General features: G+C 35.8%; 1 protein-coding gene across 2 annotated transcripts in view; it reads left to right on the plus strand.

The window, feature by feature from the left end:
- WDR47 (WD repeat domain 47) overlaps positions 1 to 20,447 on the plus strand; it is a 78,834-nt gene that overhangs the window by 15,947 nt on the left and 42,440 nt on the right. For both annotated transcript variants that reach the window (XM_027856694.1, XM_027856695.1), the window contains exons 2-4: positions 7,114 to 7,281; positions 9,705 to 9,788; positions 12,655 to 12,739. In XM_027856694.1, the coding sequence (XP_027712495.1) occupies positions 7,124 to 7,281; positions 9,705 to 9,788; positions 12,655 to 12,739 (327 nt within the window). In that variant the 5' untranslated portion in view covers positions 7,114 to 7,123. The remainder of the gene's footprint in view (positions 1 to 7,113; positions 7,282 to 9,704; positions 9,789 to 12,654; positions 12,740 to 20,447) is intronic.

Below are 20,447 nucleotides of genomic sequence, written 5' to 3' on the forward strand. Positions count from 1 at the left end.
TTAGACTTACTCATTTTTTAGGATTTCATTAAGTTTTCATTTGGGGCTGTATCCTTTGTTTTTGCTTCCTGAAATTAATTGATTACTGTTTTTATTTTGTTATGGTCTGTAAAGAATGTATTTACTAGTTCTGCTTTTTTCCATTTGTTTGCAGTGTCTCTGTGCCCTAATACATGGTATATTTTTATAAATCTTCTGTGTGGTGCTGAGAAATACTTGTATTCTTTAGTAGTTCCATTTTTAAGACACCCTATATCTTTTAGTGCTAGTTTCCCCAGCCATTTGTTAAATTCTGTATTTTCTTTCTCCAAAACTAAGAGAGGGATGATGAAATCTCTTGCCACTATGGTATTACTCTCTCTTGTAGTCCAGTTGATTTGTTCTTTATGAATTTAGATGCTAAAGCATTTAGACCATATAAGTTTAACATTAATATTAGTTTGTCTTCTGTGGTTCAATTCAGTATTATATAATTTTATTTTAAAAAAATCTCTTTATGTTATTAACATTTGTTTTTGCTTTGTTTGATAGCATGATTGCAACTTCTGCTTTTTTGGATTCACCTGATAGTATGGCAATTTTTTTCTCCCATCCTCTCATTTTTATTCTGTGTATGTCTTTGTTTTTAATGTATTTCTTGTGAGCAACAGATTGTGAATTTTGTTTTCTTATCCAGTCTGTCACTCTGTTTTGTTGTATTGGGATGGTTTAATCCATTTACATTTAAAGTTGAGAGTTAGGTTTGTATTTTCCTCCATTCCTCCATTGTCTCTATAATTGTTTTCCCCCCCAAATTAACATTTTTTTCTCCTTGTGTAAAACAGAGTACTATGTCTTTTTAGTTATTTTAGCTTAATCTGTTTTAAGGCTACCCGGTTCCCACTGTCTTTCTTCTCCTCACTCTCATCCCTTTCCCCATCCACTTGTTACCCCCATTTATTCCAGTTTTGTAATTTTGCTTAATTTATTAGTTCCTTTTCTCTTAGTTCCTTTTAGCTATCTAATTTGTCTATTTAATTCTTCCCCTTTTTTCCCTGTCAGTTAAGTAGTTGAGTAAAACCCTCCTTCCTCTTCTCCCTTGTAGTTTGTTTTGTTTGTTAGTTTTTAAAATTTCATTTTCTCTACCTTTTTCTGAAAAGGTTTTTCCCTAATTCTCTTCATTATTTATCTCCCTTTTCTGTCTATTCTAGACTTTTATTCTCTGATTTATATCCCTTATGCTTACTTAGTCCTCCTTTAGTCTCTGTGTTTCTCATGCAACTAAAGCTTCTTAAGGTACATATTTTGGTACATATATCTTTTAAATAGTTTCTATGCCATTGCCTTGTGGGTCTTTCTCTGTTTACTCCCTTTTTCTGTTGTGATTCACCCTTAGAAGTACCAATTCCTACAGGTGATAAAGAAGATATTGCACAATGGTAGGAATTTTCTTATGTGGTGTAGTGAGTGGATAGTGGAGAGTGGATAGTGGACCTCTGGTAGTAACTAGCTGTGTGACCCTGAGCAAGTCACTTCACTTCTGTCTGCTTCAGTTTCTTCTACTATAAAATAAGGGGGTAATAATAGCACCTACCTCCCAGGTTTGTTGTGAGGATCAAATGAGATATGAATTTTAAAGCACTTAGCACAGTGCCTGGCACATAATAGGTATTATATATTGTTTACTCATTTCAGTTGTGTCTGACTTTTTGTGATCCCATTTGGGGTTTTCTTGGTAAAGATACAGGAGTGGCATTCCCATTTCCTTCTCCAGCTCATTTTACAAATGAGGAAACTGAGGCAAACAGGGTGACTTGCCCAGAGTCACGCAGTTAGTAAGTGTCTGAGACCAGATTTGAATTCAGATCTTCCTGACTCCAGGCCACCTGCTCTATCCACTGCATCACCTAGCTGCCCCCAGGTGTTATACAAATGTTAGGTGCTATCATTATTAGTACTACTACTGATGCTACTGTAATGATGGTGATGGTGATGATGATGATGTCAATGTCTCTGATTGTGCAGTTCATTATTTAGAGGAAGGTTTCTTTTAGAAAGAAATTGCTTTCTTAATGGTCTCTCTGATGTTATATTGTTGTCCTTGGTTGCTGTATTTGTTTACTTGCATATATGTTGTCTGGGGTATTTGAAAAGCTAATAATTTGTTCAGGTCTGGCTTTCTTTTTAGGAATACTTCAACATCCATCTTTTTTCATTTAGGTTTAGGTTTGTAGGGTTGCATTTTGAGCCCAGTTGCTCTTCAGAATATATTGTTTCATTCTCTTCTGTGTTTTCTGGTAGGTGTAGAATAGTTTTGTGTTATTCATATTTCCATTTTATTTGAAGGTCTTTTTCCTGGTTGCTTGCATAATTTGTTGTTTGCCATTGGAATTAATAAATTTAATCACTTCTTGCTTGGAGTTTGTAACAGTTTTTTTTTTTTTACAAATAGAAGCAATCTGTGGATTCTTTTGAATGACACTTTGTTTTTTGTGTTCAGAAGTTCTGGGGTGTTCTTTTGTGTTATTTCTTGCATTATGATATCCAGATTTTTTGGCCTATGATGTTCTTTCTGGGAGGCCTGTAATCCTTAAGTTATGTCTACACATCTTGTCTTTGAGGTCGTTATGTTTTGCTTCCACAGAGATCATATTTTCTTTTAATGTTATTGTTTTCTGTTTATATACTTCCAGATTAACCTTCATTTCAATGTATTTACAATTTAGTTCTCTTTTGTTTGGTGAGATTTGCTACCCTGGATTTAAGTTTTTCTGGTCTGCCTATTATTTTTGTTTTGTCTGATAGAAATTACTGCTTTCACAATTCTTATTTCTCTTTTAAACTATTGAGGAATATTATTCTGTGGTTCCATGCTCTCTTGGGAATCTGTAGGATTCTCTGAATCATCAGGTGTTGATTCATTTTCCTTTGTCTTAAAATATTTATTAATAGATGTCTGGATTCTTTAAGTTGATCTGGAGGCCATATTCCCTTCTGTTATTAATAGCTTCCCTGTTGTTTTATCTACTTATGCTCAAGGTCTTTAATGGAGTTTTCTTTCTCCTGAGAACTTTTGGTGATTTCAGTCTTTTCCCCTTATATTCCCCTACTCACTTTTTTACTTCTCACCCTTTGATGGTTGTTTCCCTAAGGGCTGGATCTAAAAGTTCTCTCAGCCTCCTTGAACACTGGGCTGTTCATGTTTCACGAGCCTCAGTCTGCCCTAGGTGATTTTTTGGGGTATCAGAATTGGCCTCAGCCTGATGCTGGGCTCTTTCCCTTATGCTTAGTGGAGTGCCACATAACCACATACACTGCCAGAACTTGGTGGGCAGTTGGAGAGAGGATATGACTGGGTTAGGGGTTAGGACAGACCTACATGACTTGGCAGTAGGTAGGGGGCAAAATTAAAATAGGCTAAACCTCTTTGGGTCACAGATAGATTTTTAGTGGCTCTAAAGGTATAATTAATGGTTAAACTATTTTGCAAATAAACCATATTTTTAAAAAAGGAAATTTCAATTACTATCAATTAATTATACTTAATTACTTAAATTTTTTATTTATCATGAAATCACATTAATGTTAAAAAAAATTACTTTGCTAAGAGGTACAAGTTTTAGTACATTTTTCAGGTTTTCTTACTGTTTACATTTAGTAACGACCGAAAACATAGCAAAAAGATGCCACTCTTGCTCCTCTCAAACTAGAGACAGAATTACAATGGTTGGTTGTTCACAGGTCATGTGACAAACAGAGTGCACAGTGGCAACCCACCTGGCAAGTTACATGACAGGCATAGTAGTGACTTGTGGACAAGTGGGCATGGACAAAGCACTTGATACATTTTTACTTTCTTTTACATCCTCTGAATTTTTTGTGGGCCACCCGAAATCCTTTGGCAGGCCACAAGCAGCCCGTGGGCCATACGTTGTGCAGACCTGGGTTAGGAATTAGTCTTTTCTACCACTTATTGAATTGTTATCTCATTAAGGTTCTTGGCGTTTAAATCTAGACTGTGGAGACAGCTGAAATTGTTTTATCTCTTGCATATAATGTCTGTTGTTAAGAGGTTTGAGAGGTTATGAAGATAAAAGAAAATATCAATTTCTCTATCTTGTTGGTCACAACAAGATATGGTGACTGGGGGACCCTCCCTCACCATTGCAGGATTATAGAAATAGATGTAATATTACCAATTACATTATCATTAAATATGCTCCTTTTCAGAGCACTTCATTTTTTGGTTACTATGTATATTGTAACTTAATGATTATTTCATTAATTCATCAGTAATAATTCACTTCATCAAACATTAATTAAATACCTGCTAAGGGCAAGGTGCTATGCTAGGTACTGGGGATACACAAAAACTAAACAGCTTCTGCCGAGGGGCAGCTAGGTGGCACAGTAGAGAGAGCGCTGGGCCTGGAGTAAGGAAAACCTTAGTTTACATCCACTGTGTGACCCTGGGCAAGTCTCTTAACCTTTGTCTGTCTCAGTTTCCTTACCTAGCACCTACTTCTGAAAAACATTGTGAGGATCAAATGAGATAATATTTGTAAAGTGTTTGGTATAGTGCCTAGCACATAGTAGATACTTAATAATAAATATTTATTCAACTTCTCTTTCTCAATTTGTGTTATTCTCAGCTCACTTTCCTTCACCTGAATTATCCACTCAGTTGCTAAGTCTTGTCAGTTCCACCATAGTGCTCACATCCAGCCTCTTAGTTCAGGACCTCATCATCTCTCAAACAGATATCCTCCTAATGGCCAAGTCTCTTCCAACACCAAACTGTCCTCCAGTCAATCAGCAAGCATTTTTTAAGTACTTACCATGAGCCAGGCATGTGCTAAGTTCTGGAGATACAAAGAAAGACAAAAACAGTCCCTGCCATCAAAATAACTTGAATTCTGTTGGAGGAGACACCATGTAAATAACTAGCGGGGTGTGTGTGTTTTAGATTGTAAATAATCTCACAGGTCACACCCTAGCAGCTAGGAGGACTGGGACTGGGAACATTCCCCTAGAAAAGATGGGATTTGAGTTTAGTCTTGAAGACGTCAGAGAAACTGAGAGGCCTCGGTGAAAAGGAGAGCATTCAAGGAACAGGGGACTCTCAGCCAATGTAAAGGCATGGAGGCAAGAGGTAGAGTGTGGTGTTTGAGGAGCAAGTAGGCCATTGTAGCTGGTTCGAAGAGGGGAGTGGGGCGGTTAAAGAGGTAAAATGTGAGAAGACTGGAAAGGTAGCCGTGGGTTAGATTTTGAAGATCTTTAAGTGACAAATAAAAGACTTTATGTCTTATCTTGGAGGTATTAGACAGCCACCATTATAGTTACTGAATTGGAAGATGAAATAGTCAGACCTACCCTTTGGGAAAATCTGGCCACAATATAGAGGATGGATTGGAGAAGAGACTTGAGGCAGGGAGGCCAGTAAGAAGTCTAGATGAGATATGATTATGGCCTGAACTAGGGTGGTAGCTGTGGGAGTGAAGGGAATGGGACACAACGGAGAGATTGTAGTGATTTTCCTTAAGGGCAGATCTAACCATATCACTCCACTTCTTAACCTTCTGTGGCTCTCTCTTGCTTCTAAGTAAGCTCTGTTTGGCTTTCATAGCCCTTTGCAACCTGGCCCTAACCTATCTATCTAGCTTCTTTATATGTTATTCTCCTTGTCTCATGCTGCATTCCAGCCAAACTGGCCTTCTCTCTATTCCCTATATATGAGTATTCTGTCTCCTGTCTCTGCTTACATTTCCTTCTCACCTCTACCTCATACATTCCCCCCACTTCCTTCAAGACTCAGGCCAAATGCCACCTCCTACATAAAATCTTTTGTTTTAGCCCTCACATTGCTAGTGCTGCCCTCCTTTTTTATTTATTTAATATATACATATTTATACACATACAAATAAATTTACAAGTTGTCTCTCCAATAGAATTTAAGCTTCTTGAGAGCCAAAATTGTTTTATTTTTTGTTTTTATATCCTTAGTGCCTAGCACAGTGCCTGGCATGTAGTAGTAGGAACTTAATAAATCCCTAATAAAAAAAATTAATCCATTTTATAGAATTTATTGAGTTGACAATTGGAAAGTCACATTTGTACAAAATAGAACTCCTACTGTCCTTAAGCACTGGGCTAGAGGAGGGGAAGAGTTAGGAAGCAGTTACTGGCCTTGTTTGTCCTTCCTTTTTGAAGAGGACCAATGACATTATGGGGTGATGTCCTATTAGGGAGGTGCAGAGGCTAGAGATGCTGGCAGCTCTCTGCAAACCCACCCCAGTATTCTCACCTCAAGAGTCAGAAGCATGACCACGCAAGAGATCCTGGCCTGGCTTTGGTCACAAAACTCAGACAGATCCCAGATCTGGGCTGGACTGGACAAAATGAGGGTTGAAGGAAATTAGGGGCCACTCTATTCATTCTAATCTTTATTTATCAGTAGTTGTTTCTGTTAAAATATAATCAACTTCATTTTTATGTAATGTTATTCAGGGCTTTCCATTTCTTGTACCTTCTGATACTTTTCCTAAATAAAATATTCATGATATATAAAAGTAAGAATTTCTGTGTATTTATACACGGTTTTGGCCTCTTTTATTCTCAACTCCAAAATCATAGTTTTCAACATACTTTTCAACCAATTTCACCTATGGCCATCAAAGAGGAATTCAAGTAAAAAAAAAAATTCTTTGATACTTCCCATTGGCAATATTTGTCTGACCTCAGATTGTACATCTTTATTTCCATCTCAACTCCCAAGCTCCAGACCTGCGTGTAAGTAGTCTACAGGACAATTCAGTTAAAGTCCCACCGCCATTTCAAACCTTACATGTCTGACCTGACTTCAACCTAGTTTGGTCCTTAAATAAAGGATTATAATTTAGATTATAAACTCATAGAGGGCCGTATACTTAATTTAATTCATGTAGCCAATAAATGGTTGGGTAGGCAATTTTTTTATAATTCTTTAATTTGGATAATTTGATAGTTTAAAATAACTTTTAAAAGTTGTACTGTAAAATCTCAAGTAATTTTGTTAGTATAGTTTCTGTACAGTGTAATTTAGAAGTAAAATAATAGGATCAATATTTTGTCTCTAATTTTCTTTTTGTTATATAGGCTATCAACAATGACTGCTGAAGAAACAGTAAATGTGAAAGAGGTCGAAATTATCAAGTTAATCTTAGACTTTCTGAACTCAAAGAAACTTCACATCAGTATGTTGGCTCTTGAGAAGGAAAGTGGAGTCATAAATGGCCTGTTTTCAGATGATATGCTTTTTCTGAGGTATGTCTTTATTAATCTCTCAGATTTTAATCTTCATCAAAGAAATATTTTAAGAATTAATAAATTTATAGGCATGAGGCATTTAATTCATTGTCATAGAATGTTAAATGCAGAAGGGGCCTTAGAGGTAATTTAACTCTCTTATTTTACAGATGAGGAAATTTAAGATTTAGAGAATTAAAGTTTACAGTTGTTGCCCCATATAACAATAAACTAGAGATGAAACTTAAACTTAAGTTGAAATCTGGTGTGTTCTTTCTTCTTGTACTATGCTGCTTATTTTCTCATGTTATGGTAGGTACTATTGAAGGATACATGCATGCCTATCAGTAAAATTTTTACTATGTTACTATTTGTTGGTGTTTAATAGATGGCTTCCATAGGCCTTTTGGAGATCATTTTATTGTAATACAGTACAATAGCTGATATTCCTAATGACCTCAAGTCATGGAAGAAAAGTTATATTTTTTCTAAGGCATGTAAGATTACAATATATTTTATAAAGATTTTTATCCAAAATGGTTTTCTCTAATGGAGAAAACTTTGCTATTGAAGATGATTCATTCCTCGAGGATAACAGATGATACCAACCAACATTTAGAGGGCATTTTAAGTTTTGTAAACTCAACAGGAGCACTTGGACCAGAGGCATAAGACAAGGATGGACTGCAATGTGCAATGGAGGGAATGTTCAAATTGTTATCACAAAGCCATTTGAGTTGAGTGAGAGCAAAATGCTTTTACCTACATTATCTCATTTGATCCTTTAGCCAGGAGGTGGACAATCTATGTAAACTATATCTAATGGTATTTGTTATGGAACTAAAGGGAAAGATATCTCTAGTAATCATGAAGTCCAGGTGTTATTTTTAAAAGCCAAATTGTTAATTTTACTGTAGCTTTGGAAGAACAGCAGAGCTACACAACCAAGAAACTGGAGTCATCTTCAGATCAAAAATAAGTCTGTCTTGAGTAGAATGTAAAAAGAGAGTTCATAATTCTACATTAAAATGTACTTTCTCCTTTGTATACATCCTGATTGGGAAAGTTACTTAACCTCTGTTGATCTCATTTTCCTTAATCTCAAAGATCGGAAGTTCCTAATCAGCTGTTTTAAGAGATTCGATTAAAAAATACATGGTGCTTTGTAGCTCAAAAAGACGTGGCCATGGATTGTCCTTCCTGAGGAATAAATAGTACTTTAAAAAGCTTTATTATGTTAGCAAAATATTTACAAAGATTTATTTGTATTTTCGTATATTTGATAGCATCTACTTAACATTGCCTAAGCCCAGGGAGGATAGTTAAAGGTGCAGTTCAGTAACTTTTGCCTATGCAATCAGTAACAGTGGGGTCCTTTTCCTGTAAAGCACCCATGCTCAAACAATGTACCCACCCAGATTTAGGAAGATGAAGAGACTTAAATCCCTGGGAAGCCTTTGCCAGCATCTAAGTGAATAGGTGTCAGAAATACATAGGTCAAAGGTTTAGAAGGATAGACTATTGCAAGTCTCAAATAAATAAGAGAATGTGTTTCACAGAATTGTTGGGTTGGCAGAAAATAAGATTATCCTTTTAGAGGTTTAGGCTCACATGTATCTTAAAATGTGGCCCAGCAATTGCCTCCTCTGTAGATGTCAAGATAATAATTGTTTATGTGCTTCTCTGAATTGAGGTATTAACTGAACAACCCAGTACTAATGCACCCTGTGGTAAGTCTTTAGCACTGAATCTCAGTTGGGGCATCTTTATGACAGAGGTTGACCTCAGTTGAAGGGGATCTGTTTGTAAGTGGGGACAGGCTGCCAGCTGTCTCCCATGTCCTCTGGCTGGGTCAAGCATAGGACATCTGGATATAGTTTTTGTGTACAATTGGGCACAGATGCACAGAACAAGCAGGAATTATCTGATACTTAAATATATTCTAATTCAGTTCAAAGCATTTATTAAATGCCTGCTTTGTCAGAACATCATTAGATATGGATGACGTATAAAGTTTAGATGAAACATGGTTCCTGCCTTCATGGAGTTTAGATTCTACCTGAGGGATATGACATACACAGATAATAATTATAATACAAAATAATACATAAATCCATAAAAGAAGTGCAAATGACTAAGAACATAGTAAGTATATTGGAAGCAGCTATTACTAATGGATTATTAGTAAGAATTAATATTTCCATAGTTTATGATTTTTTGGAAGTGCCCACATTTAAAAATTATTGTGAAAAGACTTAGGTTTTACTTCAATATCTTGTAGCAAAAGAAATGCCCATCTTATTATCTGGCTTAGCAGAGTATTAACTTCATAAAGCCATCTTGTCACCTTTCCTATTTTTAAATATTGCAAGTAAAATTTATAAATGTTGATTGCTAAGATAAATATGTGGGTGTTTAATTTTTTTAAAAAATTCATGTAGACAGCTAATCCTTGATGGACAATGGGATGAAGTTCTTCAATTCATTCAACCCCTAGAATGTATGGAAAAATTTGACACAAAAAGGTAAGATTTCATTTAAAGTTTTACATTTGATCTTGGCTAATTGTTTAGCCTCCTTAAACCATCTGTTCCTCCTTCTGCTCCCCCTTCCCTCTCCGAAATAGGGTCAGGCTTATTCTAAAAAGTCGTATTATTTTTTGAGTTTGAATATTCTTAGAGGACAAATATCATGCCTATTTTAAAATAATATTTTACCTGGTTTTGTACTGTGCACATAAAAATGTTTAATCAATGATGTTCCTATCTAAAAAGACTGCTTATTTCATAGTGCTAATCTAGAATAGCTATTGTTCTTTTATTCCAAAATAGCTTATGGAATGTTACTTAGTTTATTAAAATATTGTTTTATTTGAATCATAGAAGAGCATTCATTTCTTATTTTCACTTCTCAGTTGACTGTTGTAAATCTGTTTTAGGAAATGTCTTCTGAGAGAGGAAGATTATTCTCTTTCCTGTTAAGGGCTGTTATAAGGGGTCCCTTGAACTTATCTTTTTGAGTTGCCATATTTTCAAGAAACAATGAACCCGGAGCGTGCAGGAGGCCCTGAATGTGTCAAGGGTGAAGGTCCCCCTGAGCTGACATAATCTCTTGTTCCTTCCCAAGCTGGACTCCCTGTGTGCCCTTAGGCGGCAAGACAGGGGCCAGCTAGTTTGTGCTAGGCTGAAGTCCTTTGCAGATAAGCAGACCCTCCTATCTTCATCGTCTACCAGTTCCCAGGGGACCAGAGTAAAGCTTTTGCCATCACCTTGCTCCTTCCCATGGGGAGTGGTGTTGTCTTTTTTCCCACCTTTTTGCTGCACCATTTCTCCTTCCATATCATACCCCTGTTATATCATCCCGCTATTATAAAAATGTAAACTTTTGTAAAGACCGGGAACCTTTTGGGTTCCACATGCACGTTCATTTCTCTTGTTAAACAAACGTGGTTTTCATATAAGTCTCATGACGTTGTGATTGCCTGATGACACTCCTTAGCGCTTTCATAGGGTAGCAGTGAAATGCCTAGGCATAAGCTCAATCACATAGTCCCAAAAGGGGGCTTGGTTGAGAGGAGGATAGTTGAGCCAGGTCATCATCATGTGAGAGTAAATATTATCCATATACTATCTTGTAAATAAAGGGGAAAGTAGTTTTTCTGACCTTGAGTAGGATGGATAGTAGTATGATTTTGGGATTATAGACTGGTCAGCTATAAAGTTTTATCCTGAATTATGTAATACCTTCCTTTGTAGGAAGGGGCAGGTCACTAGCTTTAGTGAGATAGGGATAGAGCTGTGGGTTCATTTTATTTGAATTGGGTTATGTGGGAGAAATCATTTGAACAAAATAATCCCCATAAAAATGAGGAGTAAAAGGATTAATGAATGATCTTAATGACTTGTTGCAATACTGTGTTTGAAAGGGATAGGTGACAAAGGGATTGGATTATTATTTGCTCAAGGTTGGAGGTGATCTAGCCTATTGGCAGTTTTTTAATAAGAGACAAATAGATAAAGAGGAAAAAAGAACTTGACTTATATAGGGTAAGAAGGCTATTAGAAGAACAGGGATGGGAACAGGACACTTGGGGTATTATTTTGAGTTGGAGACAGGTTGGCAGAGGACTCAACGTGGGGGTTTCGTGCTAGATAATAAAGTAATAGAACCGTATAATCTACACTAAACATACCTTTTTATATGTTTTTGATTACTTGTAATTAAATAGCTATTATTTCTGAGATTATACTTTTCCCCTTTGTAAATTCAAATAGCCTTGCTTAAACCAAGATGGTTTGAAATGGGTAAGGGAAAGAAGCATAATACTTGGAGCTATAAGCATCTCATGGTGGCAGCATTTGATAAGAAGATTCCTTATCTCTAGAGACCAAGGTTAGAGGCCTGCAATACCAATTTTAAAAGCAATAGCAATACTGTTTTGTTTTTATTTTTTGTCAGCTATTGACATCTCTTGAGAGTACTTCTTTAACTGAAGGAAAAATCTGGGAGAGAGGACAAGTAAGAGTATATAACTCTGGAAAAGAAAATAAATAGAAAATCTTTTTTTCCTTTAAAGTGTTATTTAAAAAACTTGAAATTTTCTTTTTTTTTTCTTTCTTTCTTTTTATTCTCTTTTGGTAAGGCAATTGGGGATAAGTGACTTACCCAGAGTCACACAGCTAGTGAGTGTTATGTGTCTGAGGCCAGATTTGAACTTAGGTCCTTCTGACTCCAGGGCCAGTGTTCCATTCACTGCTCCACCTAGCTGCTCCGAAATTTTCTTGTGAGACAAATGTCCTTTTCAAATTCTGCCATATGTTAAAAGTTGCAATTTTTAATGATTGCTTCCCCAAGTTCATGCTTATTTTTCTGAAAAGTCATTGTCTCATTGCCTCTTAGAAGCACTGCCATCTCTTGATAAAATAGGTCCCTATCAGACCTTGCTCATGCTTATAATTAAGAAAAAACAATGTTTTTTTTTAAACTCATATGTAGGTATTTATGATATATTTTATGTTGCTTGACATTTTATAGGGAAATTTTTTATTCAGAGTTTATTTTGGAAATTAAGAGGGCTGTCCCTTGAGTGTGGTGTTAACAATAGCAAAAATCACTGCAACAACTGATTAGGGCTTGAGTATAAACAGAAATGTAGAGGATCTAAATTATATTCAGTAAGTTTTAGGCACATTTTACTTATCAGGTATTTGGTTGAAAACCTATCCTTTAAATAAAAGTCTTTTTAAGGAAATCATTACTGTATTTTTTAAAAAACATGACTTCCATAACTTTAGGAACTAGTTCCTTTTTTCAGATTTGGAATTAGCAGGTAGATGTTCTTCAGGGTCGTTTTTAATGATTTTTAGTGTGTCATACTTTATTTATTTACAGGTTTCGCTATATCATCCTGAAACAAAAATTTTTAGAAGCCTTGTGTGTAAACAATGCAATGTCAGCCGAAGATGAACCTCAGCATGTAAGACTTTTATTTCTGAAGGTTTGCGCTATGGTCTTATCTTTTGGGGTTTTGTTCATTAAAGTAGAGTATTAGTGGAATCAGTTTTAATGCCTTCCAGCATTTTTCTGAAGTGGTACGTATAATCTGCTAAAAGGTTTAAGTCAAGATTACCAGTAATGCCAGTTTTTGTAGTGATTTTTATTAGAGATAGATTCATTAATAATAAACCATTTAGTTTAATTTAACAAATATTTATTTGTGTAAGACACTGAAGAGTCAAAGATAAAAAATGAAACTATACTTACCCTTAAAGTCTGTAAAAGATATATATATACACAAATAATGCAACATATAATCAATGCTATGAAAGTGCTATTGATAGAAGATTGATTATGTGTAGAATTTCCATTAGTGGAGATAGAAGGGAGAAGGCGTCATGGGGTGAAAGAATGGGATAAACAAAGGTTCAAAGGTTAAGGGAAAACCCAAGGTATATTTAGGGAATGATAAATAGTTCTATCTGACTGGAGTATAGTGAATGTTAAAGGGAGCAGTGGTGGTCACATTGTAGTGGACCTTGAATACCAGACAAAGGAACTAGGACTTAATTTGGTAGACAGTGGAGATCACCTGGAACATTTTTAGAAATAGTGTGACACAATCAGAACTTTGATTTAGCAAGATAATCTGTTGGCCATGTGTGGAATGAGTTTTCAGGGAGGAAGGCTAGATGTCATTGACTTTCATTAGCTTCTGTATTCTCTGTGCTCCAGGTTATTCCTTCTTCATCCTGTATGCTGCTAGAAGATTAATATTTTTTTATGTCACTGCTTCATCATCTTATTCTTTTACTAAAAAGCCTTTAGTTGTTTTCCTTTCCCTGTAGGACAGAATCCAAATTTCTTAATCTTCTCAAAGAGGCAGCTAAGTGGTGCAGTGGATGTGGCTTTGAACTTGGACTCGGGAAGACGTGGGTTCAAATTTGGCCCCAGAAACTTGCTATGAGCACTGTATGACACTGGGCAAGTCAGCTAACCTCTGTCTGCCTCAGTTTCCTCATCTGTAAAGTGGGGATAATAATAGCACCTACTTCCTAGGTTTGTTGTGAGGATCAAATGAGATTACATTGGTACGGTGCTTTGTAAACCTTACAACAGTACATAAATGCTAGCTGTTATTAGCTATTATTATCATTAATCTGACATTCAAGGTCTGCTATAATATGACCCCCTACTTACTTTTAACATATGTATCTATTACTACTTTCCTACATGAAATATTTACTTCAGCTAAATTTCCCTTTTCATTTTTTCTCAAACATGCCTTATGCTCTGCCCAATTTTCTCCACCTGTTATACTGTCCTCCCTCTTGCCATATGAAAATTCTACCCATAGAAGATTTTATATTTTATAGAAGTTTCATTCTGTTTTAATGATATTTTGATTAATAAATTTATCTTAAAATAAAAAAGCATAATCCTTGAAAACATTTGAGCAACACAGAAGAGAATTACAAATGGTTTCATATATAACTATTTAGTTTTATTATTTAATATCTCTTAGAAGAAAGAGAGGCTACGTCCTTTAACCTTATCAAGGTAGTATCTGAATTTTGCCTCCATTGACAGTTGTAGTCAGCATGTATGTTCTTTCTTTCCTCTGCATTGCTTCATGTCTTTGAACATTTCTTAGAATTCTTTTTAGCCATTGTTCCATAACTGCAATAATATTCCATTATAGTCTATTACTATTACAAATTGTGCTGCTATGAACTTTTAAAAATTAGATAGGAATTTTCTGCTTTTGAAAATTTCTTTATACTATAATAAGTAGACTAGTAGAATAAATAAATAGTAGAATAAGTGACTCAAAATTTTCATCTTTTATCCTCTTCCAATTGATGAGTATAGGACAATAACTGAGTTGTGTTCATTTGCGTTTCTCTGTTGATTATTGATATTGAAAACTTTTTTCAGTGTGTTTATGTTGCTTTCAAAAAGTATTCCTTTAAAATCTTTGACTATTTGTGTTAGTTAGTTCCCTTTAGATTTTGGATGTCAGATTTTTATCATAGACATTTAATGCAAATATATTCTGGCTCCATTACATTCTTAATACTCTTTGTATGATGTATGTTACAGTATATTAAATTCTTTAAGAGTTTGTCTCAAAAACTTTAAAGGCCTTACTTTTGTGTAGTTGTATTTTGAAAAAAGCCATGGCAATGTTAAACTAAAGTAAAGGAATCCTACTCATGTGACAATCAGTATTTTAACTTATATTGTAATAATTTGTATATTACTTATCTCTTTTATTATACTGGAAGCTTATAAGATTGTATTTTATGTCTCTTTGTATTCCCTTTATCTGCTAATACAATTCCTTGAACATAATAAGTGATCAAGAAATATTTATAGCCTGAAGGATGAATTTAAAGTAAAATCACACTTTAACTATCTGTACCAAGGGGGGAAATAATGTCATTGATAATCCAAAATAGCAAATAATTTAAAAAATATAATTTTGGAATGTATTTTCCCCCTTAATTTGAATATGGTTTGTTTTTGAATCATAGAATTTACTTTGTTAATTTCTTATTTTGTTTGAACCCAACTCAAGAGGAACTATATTATATGGTTTCTATCTTTCCCTTCTTTTATTCTGTATTAAACTTTCTCTTTTCTCTGTTTGTTTTATATCTTTTTTTTTAGAGATTAGCAGAGAACCTGTGTTTTTTTTTTTTTTTTTAGATTTTGCTGATAGTACAACCTTACCAGCTCTATTATACAAGGAGATAACCTCAAACTTTTTTCCTTTAATGCTTCCATTGGACTAATACTGTATTTAAGTGAATATAAACAAGTAGTGAAAACATGAACAGATGTTTAAATAAGAGATATTCCAAAAATTCAAAGTAAGAAAATCAATAATCTGATCATAGATGACTTTTTTTTTTTACTCCTGATTATCTGCCTTGCAGATTTATTTGTTTCAACCCTGCAGTGTCTCTCAACCAGAGCCTTCATAATTGCTAGCAACATTAATTTGGGAAAGGTTTGGTGCCTAGGCATTGAAAGGGTTGAGCGTGGCTTTGTGTAAACACAGGTATTCCCTGAGTACTGACACACAAATTATGACCATACTGTACCTATGAACATCACTTCTCCGTACTGCTTCTTCCGAAAACATTCACAGAGACGTAATGTGTCCCCCAACCACTTTCTTTCTTCCTGAATAAGGCCATCATACATAAACCATGCTGTAACCTGGTCTTTTACCATTATCAGCTTAGTTAATTCTATCTCAGGTAATCTTTTTCACACGTGCAAACATATCCTCTTTAACCTTCTTCTTCTTTCCCCTGTCTTCTAACTTTTATCCTGTTTTCTCACCTTAATCAGTTCTTGCTTTAATAGCCTTCAAGAACCCAAAATGAGACATTGCAGTAGGATTTTAGTGGAGAGAGTTCTGACCCTATAATCAGGTGTACTTTTGTGCTGTGTGTAATTCACCTGGGATATTCTCTCATTTTGCAATTTCACTGATAGGTTGGTTAACAGAGAGGTTATCTGCTACTTAAGTTTTAAGTAGGGAGGGTACCCCTTTGGATATTCATTCCTATTCCTGTAGCTCTCAAATCCCCATTGGTATATTTCCCCTTATCAGGGATGCTGCTAAACATTTAGCTCTTAGCAAAGGCTTTTATTAGGATGATATAGTAAAAATAACAGCTACCCCATATACTAGGATCACAATCTCCAAAAAATACACACAGCATCTGTGAGAAGAGTAGGCACAGAGTACATTGGTGGTAAGGTGGTAAGTACATGTGGTAAGGCACACATGTAGGGGCTATGTGCTTTCAAAACAGTTCTCAGACATAGTACTGAAGAACCCTGATGACTTTTCTTTCTTCATGGAGTCATCTCATATCTCAGTCCTTGACACAGCTTATTTGCTGAGTGCTATTTTTACTTTGAGAATTCATTCTTCTGCTGTAGATCATGGCTGATCTATGACTTAGTTGTCCCTTATGAATCTCTGTAGGTGGAAAATTTATTATTCTGAAGTCAACTTGGTGATTAGTCTTTCTCAAGGTGTCAAGGCTAATCCCCTGGTCAGTAGTCATATAGTTGGTTGCTGGGCCTGTACCTGGAGGCTTTCTATCTTTGTATGGCCTTTCAAAGTTCATTCTTCTTTGTATGGCCTTTCAAAGTTCATTCTTCTGTAGTATGCCATTGAGAACCCAAAGGCACTTCTGTGCCATGGTGAGGCTTCAGATGAGGACGTTAGTAGACTATCAATCCATTGCTGGGCTGCTTTTTTAAAGGTTTAAAATATATAACAAGTCACATAGGTGATTTGGACGACTTAAAAAAAAAGGAAGGCTTGTAAATAGAGTGATTATATCCTGTGGTATAGTGAAAAGAGCACTGGACTCTGGGAGTCATGAGATATGGATTCTAGTCTTGACTTTGTCATTGATTAAACTGTGTGATCTTGAATAAGCCATTTATTTACCTCTTTAGTCACTAATTTCCTTAACTGTTAAATGAGGGGACTGAAATTGGGTGGGCTCTAAAGTCTCTCTAATGTTGTGTTCTTCCTTCAAGAACAGAAAAAGAAAATATTTATGAGATCTAAATGGATGTCTAATTCAATTTCGATATAAGGCCAGAGTAGATAGTGGGCTATATACTCAAATGGATCTGTGATTTCATCATTTTGAAAGTTCCCTCCAACTATGCAGATTTCAATGCATTTGAACCAGGGGGTTCTTTCAACATTTTACAGATCTTCCTCAATTTTTCCTGACATCACAAGGGTAGTGTCATTGGATTACTCTGCCAATCATTCCTCACCCTCACAATGTGACCAGGCCATCATCTCTTCCCATGATGCTGTCTTTTAATCCTGATATTTTTCAGTGTTCCCCATATTATATGTTGCAACTTCCTCACACCCACCATTTGACTTTCCATTGTCCTCTGTATGATGCTTATTTTTAATTTTCTAGAGACAGTTGTAGTTCATGTTATGCTGTGGTATGGCAACATGTGATAGACTATTGATATAAAAAGATAGACTTTTGCTTTTATGAAAAGCTTGGAGACTTAAAGGAGTTTTGCAGTTTCCCAAAGACAGTTCGATCTGTCTTCCTCCTGTTCAGCTCCAGACCTAATAATGTGTTATTTGCACTACATATACATCCTGTGGTATTTTTAAAAAGTTCTGAGAGACATAATTCCTGGGTAATTTAATAAAAGGATGGTCATTTGGCCATCTCTCTTAGACCAAAGTCCCCTTATGACGATGGGCTCACAGTTTATATACCTTTCAAAGAGTAGTTGTTCCTGAGGGTGACAAGCAACTCTGATGGGTTAACAGTTAATGAGAGAATGAATATTACGATGAGAGGATGGCCTATATTACAATGAGGGTCTTGGGGTATGTGACTTGGGTCACTCAAATCTTGGTCAAAGAGATGGCAATTTCCATATCACCTCTCTCCAAAGGAAGAATCCACATTTTCCCAGACCTGTCTGAGTAAACAAAATGAGGAGGAATCCATCCATTAGCCTATACTTAGAATTTCTTTTACTGTCTTTGATTAGATCTCTGCCATCCTGGCTGGGTAAGTCTTTTAAAAAGATTTCCCACACCTCTTGATTTCTGGATGAGGGAGTAGAAAAGGGGAAAAACCTTGGTCTAAATACAGTAATTAGTTATTAATCCCAGAGTGAAATAATTTCTCTCAACACACATATGTACATACATACATACATACATACGTACATATGCATCTACTAATGGACAATCTCCCTAGGTTGCCCATTCAGGTGCTTCTTTGTAATCTGGGCCATAGACAGTTTTATCTTCTTGGTCTTTCTGGAGTGTCTGCTGATCAGGTCAGACTCTTTTGAGTGATTCTTTTTTCCAAGAGTTTCTGTAGTATTTTGGGATTTGATGCAATCATCACAATTTCTTCTGTAAGTAGGAGTATCAGGACTATCCACAGGGAATCTCTTTCAACTTGGACTCCATGCAGGATCTCCCCCATCACAATTATAGGCATTTTTGTTTAATATATATATCTCCCTGCTTTATGCTTTTTGCTTGATGTTGGTTATGGTTGGAGGTTAAAAACACAGTTATTTGTGACATCTTTTAAGGAATCTGAAATGATTTTAATGTATGGACAAGACACCTTGTTTAAAAATAGCCTGTAAAATGGCATTGTGTTTTTCCAAATCACGTTATTTCATAAACAAATTATGAAAGTGTAGTCTATATTTTTTAATCACTTGTGAAATGGTAAATGTGGTTAGAGTCAGAACCGCCAAGATAAAATAGCATGTGCACTACAAATCACATTATCTTTCTCCCCCAAATCCTCCCTTTTCTAAACTTTCCTATTGTTAAGAGTACCATCATATTCCTAGTCACCTAGGCTCCCAAAGTAGGTTTCATCCTATACTCTTTACTTGTATTCACTCCATAAATCCAATCAGTTGCCAAGTCTTATAGTTTCATAACATCTCTCCCATAAGTCCCTTCTCTCTACTTAGGTAGCTGCTGATGAGGAATAGGTTCATCCACTCTTCGTCAGCTCACATGCAGATTCAGGCCCAAACCTGGATTGTTAAATTTACCTGGTTGCTTTCCCTGCCTCAATTCTCTCATCATTCTATTTCATCCTTCACTTAGCTGCCAAAATGATTTTCCTAAAGTATAGGTCTTGTCATGTCATCTTCACTTGCCCTCACTTAGTAAATTCCAATGCTATAACATCCAAGATCAAATATAAAATCCTCTTTTTGGATTTTAAAACCCTTCAAAACCTGATTCCTTTCTACCTTTTTAGTCTTCTTACATTTTACTTCTCTACACATACTCTGTGATTTAGCAAAACTGACTTCTTGCGTTTCCTTGACATTTCACTCCATCTCCAGATCCCCAGCCTTGATCACTGGCTTGCCCTTCATGCCTAGAACCCTTTTCTTCCTTTCCTTTGCCTCTTGGATTTCCTGGTTTCCTTCAAGACTCAACTGAAATCTTAGCTTTTGCAAGAGGTCTTTCTATACAGGCCTCCCCCATTTTCCACCTACCCCCCCCCCCCCCCCCCCCCCCCCCCCCCCCAGCCTTCCCTCAGAGATTGTCTCCCTTTTACACCATTATAGATCTTGTATGTGCATAGTTGTTTATGTTTTCTCCCCATTAATATAAGTTCTTTGATGTCAGGGGTTTTCTCACTTTTTCTATTTGTATCCCTAGTGCTCAGCAGAGTATTAGTGTATAGTAAGCACTTAATAAACGCTTCTTTAAAGAGTCATTTATTCATTTGTCTAACCATTATCTTATCCTCTCTAGATTTTCCTGTCCTGCTTTATGCAATACTTAGTCAAAGGAGGCTCTCTAGGTTTGCTTTCTTTGGCTCCCCACCAGATTACCCTAGGGCCACAATCTGGAGTCTCACATAGAGGGTGTGGAGTCCCTCTGTAGGTTTATACTCTTTATGTGAATGGCCTACCCAAGTATCTCACAACTTCTTTATCAGGTGATAGGAAATAGATACAGGTACTTGAATGGCCATTTGGTTTGATTTAAGTAGTATAATTAGTTGAATAGTAAGCCCAAGTAAGCATTTAGCTTTACACTTGAAATTTGTCATTCTTCAACTTTCACTTTTCTTTTTTTTTTGTTATATATGACATATTTAATTTTA

The sequence above is a fragment of the Vombatus ursinus genome, unplaced genomic scaffold, assembly GCF_900497805.2.
Source record: "Vombatus ursinus unplaced genomic scaffold, bare-nosed wombat genome assembly UNPS02011613.1, whole genome shotgun sequence".
In the NCBI taxonomy this organism is placed as follows: Eukaryota; Metazoa; Chordata; class Mammalia; order Diprotodontia; family Vombatidae; genus Vombatus; species Vombatus ursinus.